General features: G+C 36.9%; 1 protein-coding gene across 12 annotated transcripts in view; it reads left to right on the top strand.

Annotated features, from left to right (window-relative positions):
- Nucleotides 1-16,143, top strand: part of DMD (dystrophin) — a 745,980-nt gene that overhangs the window by 537,796 nt on the left and 192,041 nt on the right. For 11 of the 12 annotated variants that reach the window (XM_061349397.1, XM_061349396.1, XM_061349395.1 and 8 more), the window contains one exon: nt 14,501-14,673. In XM_061349397.1, the coding sequence (XP_061205381.1) occupies nt 14,501-14,673 (173 nt within the window). Of the gene's footprint in view, nt 1-14,041; nt 14,156-14,500; nt 14,674-16,143 lie in introns of those variants that run through there. The other variant, XM_061349401.1, reaches the window with a different exon arrangement.

Below are 16,143 nucleotides of genomic sequence, written 5' to 3'. Positions count from 1 at the left end.
TTATTTTACTTTTAAGTTTAAGAGTCCACGTGTGCTGTGCAGTTTGCAGTCCAACGTGCCACCTCTTTTGTCATCAGTACATTTGCAGTTTCTCATCACTGTTCCATAGAAGTTTTATATATGTCCACATACATACATACACTGACAGATTTAATTCTTTGAGGGAGAGCACATAAAGCTGCAGGGCCAGAGAGCTACAAAGATGAAGTGTCTTATAAGCAATAATTTCTTTATATCCTTAGTCATGACCTTATCCTTAGTGCTGACCTCCATTTATTATCTGCAACCTCTACTACTCTGTGGTATAATGATCTTTGAATTCACACATCACTTACTGCTTTTTTGTTGGTTTAGATGCATTTAGTCTTTCTTATCTTGAGTGCAGTTCCTCTTCTCCATAAATGAAAAACCTCAAAGACTAATAACAACTGCAGTTTCTTATAACTTCTGTCTCTCTTGACCTATCCTGAATATATTGAATTAATTTTATGTTTTCCTCATTCTTTTTTCAGTTCCATCCCCAAAGAGATACTAATAGAAAGAAAAAGTAATCTCTATATTACATGTATGTATGTAACTGCTGATGACTTAGAATTGAGCCAAATAACAGCAAACTAGTATGAGTGATTTTGTACAGGAAAATAGGATTAATAGTGGTAGGCATTTAAAAGATCAAAGCTTGGCAAGGCAAACTTGGTTATTTGACAGGTTCAGAATTGGTAATTAAAAAGAACACAGTGAGCATCCTCTTTCTGAAGACAGGAACTGGTATTGGTCTTTGATTAAAACTGGCTTGTAGGCTTCATACATCATTCAATCTTTGCCACTTTGAATAGAAAGGTCCAAAGTGTAATAGCTGTCCACTGAAGTTTGAAGGGTGAAGCAAGAAGACGGAAGGAAAAATGTTTACAGTGAAATAAGAGGTCAATAGGAGCTAATTGGTTATACCATAAAAAAATAAAAGTTAAATATCAGGAAAAAAATACCAGTCAGGGTCTTACCAAGCAGTAAATAAATTCTCTTTCTGTAAAGGTGATGACTGTTTGCTTACAAAACAGAATCATTCTGGTGGGTTTATGCTGTCATGTGGCATCACAAGCTTCATCTACTTTGCATTTTGTTTTTCTCTCTGTCTCCTTCTCTCTTGTACAGTTTCACTGTTATGCTGAGCTGTGGATTATATTGTTTGGATTTTTCAGTTTTGCATTTTATTTCTTTATTTTTTGAGCTCTAAACTACCCTTTTTCTTCTTCTTTTTCATCGCTGCAGATATAATTTCAGAATACTTTTTATTTTCCTGCCTTTTGATATGTATACTACTCTTGCTTACCTCAGTAACTTCTCTGACATTCATAAACATGCTGTTTTCTTTGTCATTTAGATCACTTACATCAGCACAGGTGTCTTAGATAAGCTCTTGGACACTGGCTTAAAACACAGGTTTATACTGCTGTACATTATGTTTAAGTTTCTCATGTCAGTGTTCATGCCTAATTGATTTCGAAAAATAAAAATTTGTAAAGTATGTAGCAAATATTTTTCTAAAATCTTTATACTGTACCTGTTTCAGCACATTTTTGTTGAATATAGCTGCTTACAAGGAGGTAGTCTTCCTGCCCTGCTGAAGACGACATTTTGTGTGGTTTTGATAGTTAAAGCAGAGAAAAACAGAAACCAGTCGTACTGAGCATACAGTTATGATGAGAAAAAGGTATTTTCATCTCATTCATTAGTAGGATATAGGCTTGTATCTCCACCATATTTTTTTAAGCAAAAAACAGAATGCTTATGACTAGTGCAAAGTTCATAAATCTACTCTACAATTGTAACAATTTAAACTACCTTCATTATGTGCTCAAAGTGATTCTCTCAAACTGAGAAGTATACTAGTACCCAACTGCCTTACATCCTGAGTTACTCATTATGTTTGTTTCCTTTTTAGAAACATTTTGATTTCAAAGTATTTTATGATGCTTGTTTTGGAATGCTCTAATATTATTTATAATTTTTACAGTGGAAGTATGAAGGGGTGTATTCATATACATACACAGGCAATCTGTATGTTTCTGTCTGCATGCATACATATTAGAAAGAATAGAAAGAAAGGAATATTGGAGTAAAGGTCAGCTGGTTTGATGACAAGTGTTGCAGACCAATTTCCTCTCCTGCCATATATTTTTTCTGAGTATTTTGCATGAAGTCTGTTGGAAAGGTTACCAAATTCCAGATGACTAAAGTATAGCTGTCATCACTGGAGCAAACTCTTGTAGTTTGCCTTTATATATGAAATCTAGATTCAATATATGATGTCCTAGAAGGGCCTTTTTCTCTCCAGCCTGGATCATTGGCGGTTGACTTGGTTGTAAACCAACTAATCCAATTGTCTTTCTCAGTCTATACTTGTGCCCAACATTATTCCATCCTAGGTGCAAAATCTAGCATCAGGCAATGTTAAATTTTATCATTAGACGTTGCCCAATGTTCCAGTCTATCTAGATCTCTCTGTGAAGCCTCCTATCCCACAAGAGTCAAGAAGCATCTTCCATTTTGATATCATCAGCAAACCTGCATTCAACTCCTGCATTTAGATAGTTGATTTGGGGGGAGTTTGTTACACAAACTTAACCTAAGACACTACCATGAAGAGCAAGGAAAAGTTAATGCATCCAGTTCAAATGATTCAAGTTTCACAATTCTTTCAAGGAGCTCTGTTTTCACTATAAAAGCTTGGTTTGACTGTTCAGAGCGAGTCATACGTTTTCCTTCCTGCTCTTATGTCCTTTGATTAGGCCCTTAATCCCTCTGGTTAGATAATTTCAGAAACAGAGATTAAAGCACCACTGCTTGATAGAAAGCTAATCAAGGGCAGTGGTTACTTTTCCATCCCTGAATTTTGGGTCTTAGGAATCACTTGCTATTGTTGGTAAATCAGTACAGTCTGGGATTCAGAGCTTACATCCTATCTGCATACAGCTTGGTGTTGTTCTGAGTAGACTGTGTTGGATTCTTGGACTTAACTGTGACAGCAAGATCATTTTGACAGATGGCTGCTGTGGTATGTGTACGGGTATATTTGAAGGACGATGGTGATACTCTATTTCCTTTTCTTCATATTTTTGCTTATGGAAGAGACTTTGCTGCCCCCAGCTTCATTTTTTTTTTTTAATATACAAAATACGTAAATTGTAAAGTCATTTGTTGATTTGTTTTTCATTTCCTTTAATCTAGGATAAATTCTGCAGCCAATCATGTCCTTTGGCAAGTGAATGAATGTAAAAAAAGAGGAAATGTAAAAGGTTTGCCATTATTTCCTTTTCTTATCAGCCTCTAGGATTTCCTCCTACAGAGTATTTGATTTCATTTTATTTCTTATAAGTCTGCATCCTCCTGAGACATTGTTTAAGCAGCAGCTCATTTGTGTCCTCACTTGTGCATGCCCTCAGCAAACACACACAATTGCAGAGTAACAGGCATCAGAACTTTGAATGTCACTGTTTGGTTTGCAATCTTTCAGCAAGACTGCAAAGGGAACACAAAGCTCCGCTGGGAAACTGAGCATCAGTATTTCATTTATTGGTACAGTTAGATTATGAAGCTCTGTATATGCAAGGGTATTTATTTCAGAAAAGTCACTGGTGTGGAAGGAGACTTGTGAATATTTTCTATTAACAAGTCAAATATGTAGACACTGTTTGAAGAATACAGAAAAATTCTCAGATACAAATTTTAGATTGACTTTTTTTTTTTTTTTAAGAAGTACATTGGTAAAGGAAGTGAGATAAAGCAAACTGCCTTTTCCAGAAAGTCTTAGAGAATTTTTAGCAATTAGTTAGCTTGTTCTCTTTTTTTGAGTTGCCAGTTGTCAAGGTTTCTCATATTTAAGAGAGGAAAGTAAGCTTTTCAGTATACAGCCAAATTTTTCTTACACTAGTGTTATCAGGAGAATTTCAGTTTAACTGAGTAGGCATTAGAGATAAAAGCAAGGTACGTGAAAGGAAGTTTTAATCTTGATGAGACTTAGCACTGAATAAGTGCACAATGCAGGTGCACTATTATCCCTTGCTCCGTCAGTATTTATTTAATAGTGACATTACTCTGTCAGAATTATCAGTGCATTATGTCATGAGAAGTATTTTTACCCAAAATTGATTAAATGTCAAATTTATTTAGACAGAAGATAATAGGGATAAGTGGCATTACACTGAATAGCATAACAGTGATTATTGCTACCAGTGCCATTAGGGATATTACACTTACCCTGTTTCAGCCATAGTTTGCCTAATTTCATCTTTTAAATCTGTGTAAGTTCTTACGCTCATTCCATTGGGTCAAGACAATATCCAGAAACTTCAACAACTAATTCTGGGATATAAATTTTTTACTTAGTCTCTCTCTCTCTGCCTCTTCTCTCACCTCTAGCCTGGAATTCCTATTATCAGGACTTCATATGCAGATGTTAGCATATAATCATTATGGGATCCTTTTTTTTTGCAATATAGGTGTTTTTTTTCAAAGATATGAAACATATCATATGTCTCTTACTTTTGTGCATAGTCTTCTGGGACTAAAAACCAAACACAGATCTTTTTAATTCTCTGATGAAAGCAGTAGAGATACTTCAAAGAGGAATATAGGAAAAAATAATAATATTGTTTCCAGACATAAAATATAAGTCCTGGTTTTGTTTCTGTGATCAAACTGCTCTCTTTGGCACAAAAGTGGAAGATTGAGCACTCTCATATTACAGAGTAACCCGGATAACTTTGTTATCTTTATCTTCTCACCTTCTAAATTTAAGTAATCCCTCATTCACTTATATATATATATATATATATGTACAAGGTTTTGGATTCAATGAGTGTTAAAATTTAGAGTTTTCTACAGTGATATATTCTACAATATGTCATTAAAATATGCTATATTTCAATTTATTTCATAAAATCATTAATTGCCACGCATATTGTAGAAAACATAAATATACGTTAATAAGATTACTTCAACATGTATTCTGAAAAATGCCTTTTTACTATGGAAGTCATGAGCATTTTGCATGCCAATTGTTGCAGCAAGGGTGCAAAGAGGCCAGAAGGTTTGCGCGGGGTTCCATGGTGATGGTGTTAATGTGCGAGAGGGCAGGGCAGCAACACCAGCTGAAGCAACTTTCCATTAGAAGCTTTGACTCAGAAAGAAGTCCTCAGGGAAGTACCACCAACCAAATCTCTAGGCATTTTGGGGTGCCTGGTGTTTCTCCTGTGGCAGAAGACAGCAATGCCCTTACCTGTGGGAGGTATGCTGTGGTTGTAAGAGTTTGCAGCAGGAAGTGAGCTGCCTGTGTCCCAGCTAGGGTTGACAAACATGCTGGAGGTCAGCAGGGCCTTCACAGAGGGATGTGAACAGCAATGAGAGACACTTTGGTAAGTGCACTAGCAGCAAAAGGAAGGCTAAAGAAAATGTGGGCCTGCTGTTCAGTGGTGTGGGAGATGTGATGACTAAGGGCGTGCAAATGTCTAAGGTAATAAATGCCTCTCTTATCTCAGTTTTCACTGGCAAGGTGTGCCTTTTGGACTCTTTAAGGTCCCAAGCCTACTGACAGTCTGTGAGAGTGAAACATTACCCAGAAGAACATCAAGTTAGGGAGCATCAAACCATGCAGCAGGGCAGGCTGGGGCCAACTGGCTCTAAAACAGCTTTGTGGAAAATGGTATGATAATATGTAGGTCTTTGTCAACAATAAGATGGAAGATGAGCTGGCAGTGTGCCCTTGCAGGGGGAATGAGTAGGGGAAAAAAAAGGCCAGCTGTATCCTGGGCCCTGTTAGCAAGGATGTAGCCAGCAGGTCCAGACTCTTCTTAGACAGTCACAGGATGGCAGTAGGGGCAAGTTGGAACATGGGAATTTCTAATGATATAAGGATTTTTATTATTATTTTTTTTCTTTCTCTATGGTCAAACACAGGAAAAGGCTCTGCTGTGGAATCTCCATCCTTGGAGATGCTCAAAACATAACTGAGCAAGACCCTGAGCATCTCAGCAAATTGGTATTAATTTGAAGTGCTAGGATGTCAGTGGCATTAGATGCTGTCCAAATTATCCAGCATGACTTTCAGACCTTGCCTGAGTAACTGAGTGGAAATAAATGTTCATGTAGATGATGGTGCTGCCTTTATGCTGCTACTGTTTCATCTCTGGAAAAACGGGAGAAGGAAAAATTAGACATGCAGAAAGTAGCAGTGTAATTATTTTGCTTTGGAAAGACTGCAGCAAAGAGTGACAGGGTGAGTGTGCTGACAGAATGTACAGGTATAATAGGGTTATGAGACATACATTGAAGGACAGAGTTCAGGACCTGCGTATTTTTTAGGAGCAGACTACTTTCTAAAATCTAGAAAACTATGCTAGTTTGTAATCAGACTAATGGTTTTGCTGTCAGAAAGTTATGTGTATGACCACATGCACGTTTATGCTATTTCCCTCCTACTTATCCAGCCCTCAAATAAAAAGTTTCAAAAGGCAGAGATCTAAGCCCATTCACAGGTTTCTTGGTACAGGAGGCTTAGTTTCTGACATACAGAACACTGGCACCTCTCACTTTAATACATATGCTTTATTTGTCTCTCAGCCTGTCTTCGTAGTAGAAGTACTCCAGCTCTCTGATCAGCTTTGTGGCCCTTGTGCTCCAGCAGGTCCACATCCTTGTTGTGTTGGTGGTCCTACAGCTGAATGCAGTGATATAGTTGCACATGATGTTTCTCCTTAATTAGGGTTCCCATCTTAGATATAATGATAAGGCAAATAAGCAAACAGGAAAAATAACCATTTCCATTAAAGTTACTATTACCAGAATATACTTCTGTAATCTATTAGTAAGTATTTGAATGGATCAAATCCTAAGTGAAGCTGTCTCTATAAATGTAGAAAGCTTTGGTTTCTTTATTTTATCCATTTATTTGTATCTTAATTACATAAAAATGAAAGTAGTCATTAAGGGGTTTTCTCCATCTTTCAGAAGAACACCAAGAAATCCATAAGATTCCACAAACTCCATGGAATTATCTAATAACTTATGTTTAATTATAATTGAACACAAACTAATTGCTAGATGTCTCATAAACATTTGATTTATTACTTCCATATGAACAGGTGAGAAGTGTAAGGCTTTCTGCTATGTCTGAAAAGCCAGTCTTGTGAATGATGATCTGCACACATCATCATTGAGCACATGTTTTGCTTTTAGCTTCCACTTATCAACATTTGATTCTCTTTTAGAGGACTAACTCTTATTCTTTTATTATCTGGGAAAATGTGCTGGCATTCTAGAAATGCCTTAATGATATTCATAAGCTTATCTTCCCAAAAGAAATGACCTTTTTATCTTTCTTTTTAATCAAGTCATTAGCATGAAACTCAGAGATGTAATCATACCAGAATGGAATTGGGGTCGTGCCATAGGCTAGCTGAATAGGCAGCTTCATGGCATGGTGATGTATAGCCATTTCACAACAATGCATTTAACTCAATTAGTCTGCACTTTAATTACATTTTAAATCTCATTTGAGAAGTTTTTATTATTATGTAAATTGCTCAGTAAATGCTCTCATTCTAAGACTCAATAAAAGTTTTGCTTATGGACTGGGAGAGCAAATGATATAAAAGCTTGATGGAGGGGCTGAGAGTTTCTTTCCCACTTTATTCATTGTGAAAGAAAGAGCTTGGTTGTGTTAGCTGAGGTGATCTATATAACAAAATATTACTCTCATCAGTGTTAGATGCTTCCTGATAGATATTTTGGAAACAGAATAGGTCCCAAAACTTTAGTTGAATTGTGTTTTGATCTACAAAACCAAACAAATAACAAAACATGACAACCAGTTCTTAGAACTACAACATTTAAAAGATAGAACTCCAGCTGATCTCGTAGTATATTGCAAACCAGAAATACTTCAGTGTTTTGTTCCATCATTAACTTAAATCACAGTATTTTCAGTCTAGAACAAATGATCTTACTGCTTAAAAAAAAAAAAAAAAATTTCTTTCTGTTCAAATACTTTGAAGATAATGACTAGCTCACAAGAACAGAATGCCATAAAGAATAGTGCAAAGTGGCCTTCTACGGCTAGAAACAGCAGACACAAATCAAGTGCACCTTGCACTGAATGTGATACCCATGCTTAAAATAAATTTGACCTGCTGTGCTGTAACCATTAATTCAACATCTCCAGAACTTTTAACACCCACAGAACCATTCCTCTGTCTAACAGATGGAAGAAAAAGCTGTGATCCCCAAAGTTGTGCCATCTGCATATGGATCTTTGTGCCTTCAAAGGCCGCTGGAATCTATGGGGACATTGGAAAACATGTCACAAATTTTCTAAACCCTCAGAATTTAATGCTTTAGGCAGAATCAGAAATGTGCAGTAGTTTAGATGTATTTAAATAAAGGCAAGTAGGATGATTAATTTGAAATCTGTTCCTAAGTTGTGCTGGTCAGAGTTGCAAAATTCAGACAGTGACTCAATTTCATGTATCTGTGGAAGCCATAAGGAGATTATAAAAAAATGCTTTGAAAGGGTAACCTTTTTTGGTTATACCAGCTAAACAGCTGTTGGTAAAAATTTGGAGTTTTCCAAGCCCTAAAAGCCTCTCTATTCCTTTGAAGTCCATAGAGCATACATGTATTCTGTATAGATGTTCAGTAGCATTCTTAGAACAAAAATTTTATTTTTTCTTTTTTTTCCAACAAGTTTGCAAGTTCTGTGTTCTCCAGGCACCTGAAATGATGTTTAACCCAATGAGAATGCAAAATAAAAATGGCAAGAAACCCACATTCTCAAAGTTTTGAGAACACCACAACAGAACATAAAAGTAAGATTTTTAATCAGCAAAGGTTGTATTTTAAATAAAGGAATGAAAGAAAGGAAGGAGAAGGGAGGGAAAAGGGGGGAAGGGGGAATATGAGAAGTCAGGAATGGAAACGGAAGAAAATAGAAAAAGAAAAAGAGGAAGAAGAAGTAAAAAAAAAAAGGGGGGGGGTGGATAAAAAAGTAAGAAAGGAAAAAACAGAAAGGGAAAGGACGGGGTGAAACCAGAATGGAAAAGTAAGATTGGAAAAGAAAGAGGAAGGGGAAAATTGGTAGAGGAAAGAAAAGAGCAAAAGGAAAGAAAAGTGGAAGGAAAAGAGAAAGAGGAGGAAGAGAAAGGAAGTGAGGAATTAAAGAAAGCAAGAGGAAAGCTAAAAGGTAAGGAAGAAAAAAGGAAGGTAGGAAACAAAATGGAAAAAATGGGACATTACATCATTCATACTTTTTGTAAAGTAGAAGAGGTTTAAGAATATATGCTGCTAATTTAAGATAATTAAATTGTTAATCTGGGTTTGGGGGTTTTGTTTGTTTGTTTGTTTGCTTTTTCTCCCAGAAATTATCTAGGTGGAATATAATATGCTCTGTTAATATAAATATGAAGGGGATGCTTATTTCACCTAACTACAGAGATGGAGAAGGATTATAGAGGTATATGATCTTTGTCTTGTTTTGAGTAATAGCTTTCCTAGATATTTCAGTATTAGCATTACAGAAAAATTATTGTATGGTCTAGTACTTCTGAGCTATGTATAGAATCATAGAATCATAGAATAGTTAGGGTTGGAAAGAACCTTAAGATCATCAAGTTCCAACCCCCTGCCATGGGCAGGGACACCTCGCTCTAAACTATATCACCCAAGGCCTCGTCCAACCTGGACTTGAGCACTGCCAGGGATGGAGCATTCACAACCTCCCTGGGCAACCTATTCCAGTTCCTCACCACCCTAACAGGAAAGAATTTCCTCCTTATATCCAATCTAAACTTCCCCTGTTTAAGTTTGAACACATTACCCCTTGTCCTATCACTACAATCGCTAATGAAGAGTCCATCCCCAGCATCCCTATAGGCCCCCTTCAGGTACTGGAAGGCTGCTATGAGGTCTCCACGCAGCCTTCTCCAGGCTGAACAGCCTCAACTTTCTCAGCCTTTCTTCATATGAGAGGTGCTCCAGTCCCCTGATCATTCTCGTGGCTCTCCTCTGGACTTGTTCCAACAGTTCCATGTCCTTTTTATGTTGAGGACACCAGAACTGTACACAATGCTCCAAGTGAGGTCTCACGAGAGCAGAATAAAGGGGCAGGATCACCTCCTTCGACCTGCTGGTCACGCTCCTTTTGATGCAGCCCAGGATACAGTTGGCTTTCTGGGCTGCAAGCACACACTGCCGACTCATGTTCATTTTCTCATCGACCAGCACCCCCAAGTCCTTCTCCACAGGGCTGCTCTGAATCTCTTCTCTGCCCAGCCTGTAGCTGTGCCTGGGATTGCTCCGACCCAGGTTGCTGATGTTTTGAGTACATGTATGTAATTATTCAGACTGACTTTATTTTTTTTAATTACTGTAAAGTTCATTTTTTTTCCTCTGAGTTGATTTCCTTTATTAGATGGTGCTGTCTTTCATTTTGTAAGGCCCCAAACCTCAATTAATGTCATTTATTTCCTTAGTAACATTGTAAAGTATGTAGAAAACGTAAAATGCTTCACTGGAAATGAAAGGCACAGTTCCAAGGATGGAACTGAGTCTGTAGAGGAGGATTTAAGTTCTGTAATTTCTCTAAATTATTACATAATTAGTTTTGTCATCTATGCTGGATTGATTTCCATGCCGTAGTCTGGCTCACGTATAGCCCAATACCTGTAGCTAGTTCCTTCTTTCTAGGATTTCATTTTACTTCCAGCCTACAAATCCTTCTCCTGCGTACTGCCAAAATAACGACAGATTTTGCCATGTGGCATGTCCTTTATATGTCATGCCTATGTATTTCATGTGGGATATGATTATTTCTGATAAAGTATCTCAAGACATATTGTATTCTTATGGGACTACCTCTGCTATGTGAAGGCTGACAGGACTTTCAGTGCACGAGGTTTCGCAGTGATGGCTCTGCTATGTTTTACAGGGCTCCATATAAAATAAAATGTGGTGCCATAGGTAAATTTCTTTCACCTACCAAGAGGATTAGGACACTGAGGATGTGTGCTTCTATGGACAGTGTTAGCAGCAGTTCCTAGGGGAAGAACTGAGTCAAATGAGAAATATATCCAACCACTAGCTTTGTGGCCATGTTAGGTGTGCTGTCTTATAGCCTTATAGCCTTAGTGTACTTCTTCCTGAAATCATGCGCAGATGTTTCAAGGGCTCTGGACAAAAGTGAAACAGCCAGAGCAATTTCCTTGCCTATTTTTTCCAAGAAGATTGTTTTCACAATGAGTTTATTTCATGTCTTTATCATTCTTAGTTCTATATATTATAATAATATAAACATATTTTTAACGTGTAGAAACCTGTAATAGCTATTCAGCAAGATTTCTACAAACAAATATCACAGTACCTTTTATCATCTAACTTTATAGTTCATCTTAAGAAATTAGGATTTCACTCTGATATTCTTAGGCAAATCTGCACTTGATGGAGTTATGGCTCTTTCTAAGCAGCGAAGTTCACTCTAAGCAGTAACTTGTGATCAGAAAGATGGTTTTCATTTTACTATCTGCTCTTTTTAAAGCAATCTGTTTCCACCCACCCTCAGTAATAACCACTACAGCAAAAATGCAGCATACAGAGTCAACTTAGGTCCAACTGTAACTCCGTAGAATTATACCATGCTTGAGTTTTCATCCTCTACAGTTCCACCATGTGTTTGGACACACTGGAAAAGATGAAAATGCAATAAGCAGTCTACATTTAGTCTACATTATGTGTTTCTTGGTATGATATGTAATGACAGCATACTTCCTCAAATAACTTAGTAGTTTCTGAGATGAAATACATTTTCCTGTTTTATTCTTGTCAAGTTCATATTAATCTTTCACTTTATTTTTGAAACATGGAAATTATTTCAGAAAACAAATAAATTATATAGGTCTTTTTCCTATATGCGCTCTGCTTCTCTTAGGAGGGGGGAAAGGATCTGAAATACACCAACCAAAGTGGAGCAAATATTTCTGTTCTCATGCTTCTTTATCAGCACACGCTTCCTGCATAGCTGTAATAAACTAAATTTAAGAGCATTCGAAGTACAGTATACACAGGTAATTTGGAAGAAGGAAGACCAGGCTTTTGATAGTAAGCTTTTGATAAGAGTACTTCACTTTTTGTATTTGTTGCCAATTTTACTAACTGTCCAGATTTATTGCGATACCATATAGTATTCTGAAATAAAAAAGATATGGCCTGATTTTATTTTTGGAAATATGTGTGTGTCAGGAGAAAAGCATGAAATGTATAGATTATGAAATGCTTATTCTAAAACCCAGAAAAATAGGGGAATACATTTTTTTTTAATTTTGTTATGAAATGCTATGAGTGTATGTGTGATAAAACACTAAGAGGGGATAGATTTGACAGCTTCCTACTGTGAATAGTTATTCAATGTACATGTTTCACAGCTCATGTTCTTGCTGAGGAAAAGGCAGCTGGTTCCATTGCCACCCTGAAACCTAAGAATTTTGTGCAACAGGTAGTCCATATTATAATTCTTTCATTCAGCAACAGATTTATCAGCTTTTAAATGGGGAAATATTAGACCTATACAGACATTAAAAGTTAACTTTTTTACCACAAACTTTATGCTTTCTTACATATTGTTTTGTCTGTTTATATCAAATTTGTGATACTTAACCTAGCTTAGATAAAATCTCCAAATGCGTACATGAAAAGAAAGAAATTTGGTAATACAGTATTTTTCAGTCAAGCAAACAAAAATGAAATATGGCAGATGGAACCTGAAGCTAGCAACATTCAGGCTTCAAATTAAGTACGACATTCATACCTGGAATGTTATACATTAGTATATACCTTAAAAATGGGTTTTTTAAAAACAGAATTGCTTAACATCAATAAATAAATACAGTATGTATAATACAGTTACATTCTGCAGTATTCCAAACATTCCTAACTACTTTTGACCTTTGGGATGACCATAGGTAAAGTAAAATAGTTGGATAAGAACTCCTGTACTGTACCAAAGATGTTCCTCCTCAGAATTGCTCTAAATACAATGCTAGTTATTGCTGTGAAGGAAATAGGTATTCATTATTTGCAAATGACAGCTGGAACAGGAATAGGTGACCAAAGACAATCTACTCATGATTCGGTGTAGCAAACCCTGCACTTAAAATATCAAAACCAATTCAATTAGGAACACACCAAGTAGGGAAGTTGTGTGCTCCCCTCCTACGAAGTCATTCTTCCAAAGAAAATTACAAAAAGTTTCCACTGGGAATTATCTGTGATATTCAGTTAGCTGGGTTTTGCTCTTAAATGCCATAGGTCATTTCTTCTTTCACACTTCATCCCTAGTACTTGCATTTTCAGGCAGCAAGAAAACGCTATCAGAGATCTTAGTGCCCAAGCATCCCACGAAAAAATGCAGAGCTTTATTTACTAGGTCATTTTCTTTGTGTCTTTGTGTACTTTTTTGTTTGAAAGTAGAAGTACTTTTGTGTCTATGTGGCTACTTACAGAGTACATGCGTGTTCATGTGTGTACATGTTAAAATTATTATTTTTATTTTTTTTAATACTTTTTAAAGAGCTTGGTTCAACCACTATTTTTTGCGAATGAATCTGACTTTGTGGATCTGCAGCCTGCAAACATCTTGGATAAGGGCAACCAACGTACAAAGGCTGTATTGAGTGTGTGGGCAAGCAGGAATGCTGGTACCAGGCAGCTCTCTAAAGAATGTTCTTTTGGCAGAAACAGCTGTGCTAAAAATGAGGGGGAAAAATGAATTTGAAATGTAGAACTGGCCTGCAGTAACAAAGTGATAAGAAAAGTTGGCTGTGCAACATGAGCTTCTAGTTGCATATTCTAGGTCCTTGCTATTCTCAGGCCCTCCTACAGCCATGGTCCTGACCAGTGTTTTGATACAGCACAAAGTGGCTGTTTATTGCTACTGACTGCTGAGGCCTGTGCTGCAAAATGCATTCTGTCAACAGAATGTAAGTGAACTTGGCATTTCAAAGCTCAGCTGCTCCAGACGCGTGGATTTCTTGGAATTGCCATGCAGCAGGACCGGTGTTGCAGTCCCCAGCTCAAACTGAAAATGTTGCATAGGAAGACGTATCATGTGAAGGTCAGATATACCTGAGATCCTGAGGGGTTTCTATTTGTTTGGCTGGGGGTTTTCTTCCTTCGTCATCACAGTAAACATATCTTGCCCTTGCTTTGTTGCCTGTTAGGCTAGACTTCCAACTTTCTAAATTTTGGCCAGTATACGCTGTATGGAGAAAAGATTGTTATTCAGTGCAAATGGCCTTCATGTGAAAGGGAAACATATACCATACACAGTACATAAAAGCACTAATCAAAATCTGTGCTAATTCAACGTTGCACTGAGGATTTTTCCACTTTTTTGAGAAGTGATAGTTTCTATGGGTTTGGAAGAGCTCACTTGTATTGTTTTCTATTGCTTCCACAGGAACTACAGGCGGAAATTGATGCTCATACTGACATCTTTCACAATCTGGATGAAAATGGGCAGAAAATTCTGAGGTCCCTGGAAGGCTCTGAGGATGCAGCCCTGCTACAGAGACGCCTGGATAACATGAACCTCAGATGGAGTGATCTTAGGAAGAAATCCCTAAACATTAGGTAGGAGCTGAATATAACCAAAAGCCTACACTTGCTGTGTAGGATGAAATGCTGCATTTTGTCAGTAAAAAGGTTTAATTTTGCTTCTGATAGCACTATTTTTGTCCATTTTTAATTTCTTTGCACTATTCTGAATGTTGGCTTAGCACTGTAAGAATGATTAGGTCTTTTTGGTGTGAAAATGATAGTAGAGGATTAGGATTTCAGGCATATGATGAGGTTTTGTAATTACAGAAGGAGTGATTAAGATGTTTAAACAGTAACCGTACTCCCTCTAAATGTAGGCTTTTTCTAGATCTGAGTATGACTTATCAACAAGACATGAAAGAAAGTGATTAAACAACCTGTATTTATGATAAGCTTTATTTCTAAGGCTGGTATTTCCACTGCAAAACTAAAAATAACCTTGTAAGTGAGAAGATAAATTATTTAAGCTGATAGCTGTTGTGTGCAGAGTGGACAAAATTGCCATATAAAATCCAGAGGTAATAGAAAGCCATAGGTAGTGTCATGAGAGAAAAAAATTCTGCTTCGAAGAAAAAATATAATAAATGCTGATGTTACAAATTATGAAAGGGAGGTACAGGCTTCAGTGGGCTGAAGATTTTGTTTCAAAAGAAATTGTCCAGGAACCTTCTTTTCAGAAATGTCTTTTATAAGAGGCAGCCCAGCTCTGTTACGTTGTCTCGGGCATTTTTTCACTTGCTCACTTTCTGTGCGTTGGTAGTAGTTCAGAGAGCAACAAAAGGCAGAAGTGCTTTTCAAAGTAATGTATGAAATATTATCTTCTTTTCATCTCAGGCCCTGAGGGACGGCAGTCTGTGTAATGACAAAAAAATCTTCATAACATTAATCGTTAAACATTAATCATAAATAAAGGATATGAGGTTGAAAAGATACTAGTAGCTAAAGAAAGAGACACATTCCTCCCCTCCCCCCCCCCCTTTTTTTTCCTGAGGAACTGAAGAAGAGGGATATAAACCTACAAAGTCTCTCAGAGATTTTTTTTTTCATATGCCTTTTACCCACAAACTTGACAAAATGAAGCAATGTTTGAGATAAGAAAAACAGTCAGTTGGCTAAATATCAATAATTAAATATATGGTGCTTCCTGTCTTGCAGTTTTTTGCGGTTTCATGTATCACTGCCATTAGTCAATTCAGAAATAGTAACTAGTTATATCACAGTGACTTCTTGCACTAAACATTTGAAATAACAGACGCTTCAAAAATGTTTGCTTCCTGAAAAGGCTGAAGGTGTTCAACAACTTATTGATTATAAGAGACAATTCTTAACTTCTATGATATTCCGTTTAAATGTTGCTGGCCACCAGACTGAATGAACAGGCTATTCTCAGCCTACCTGCTTGGAGCTATTTCTTTCCATCACATGGTGTTGTATGGATTTCACAATGCTACACAAGAGAGATATAAGAGCAGACATTTTAAATATTCCCCAGGCATCAGTTTC

Source organism: Neopsephotus bourkii, unplaced genomic scaffold (assembly GCF_033783945.1).
Source record: "Neopsephotus bourkii isolate Nb327-2 ecotype Australia unplaced genomic scaffold, CSIRO-AGI_Nbou_v1 NB_414, whole genome shotgun sequence".
Classification (NCBI taxonomy): Eukaryota; Metazoa; Chordata; class Aves; order Psittaciformes; family Psittacidae; genus Neopsephotus; species Neopsephotus bourkii.
The sequence above is the reverse complement of the archived record's forward strand: the minus strand, read 5'-3'. Positions and strand labels throughout refer to the sequence as shown.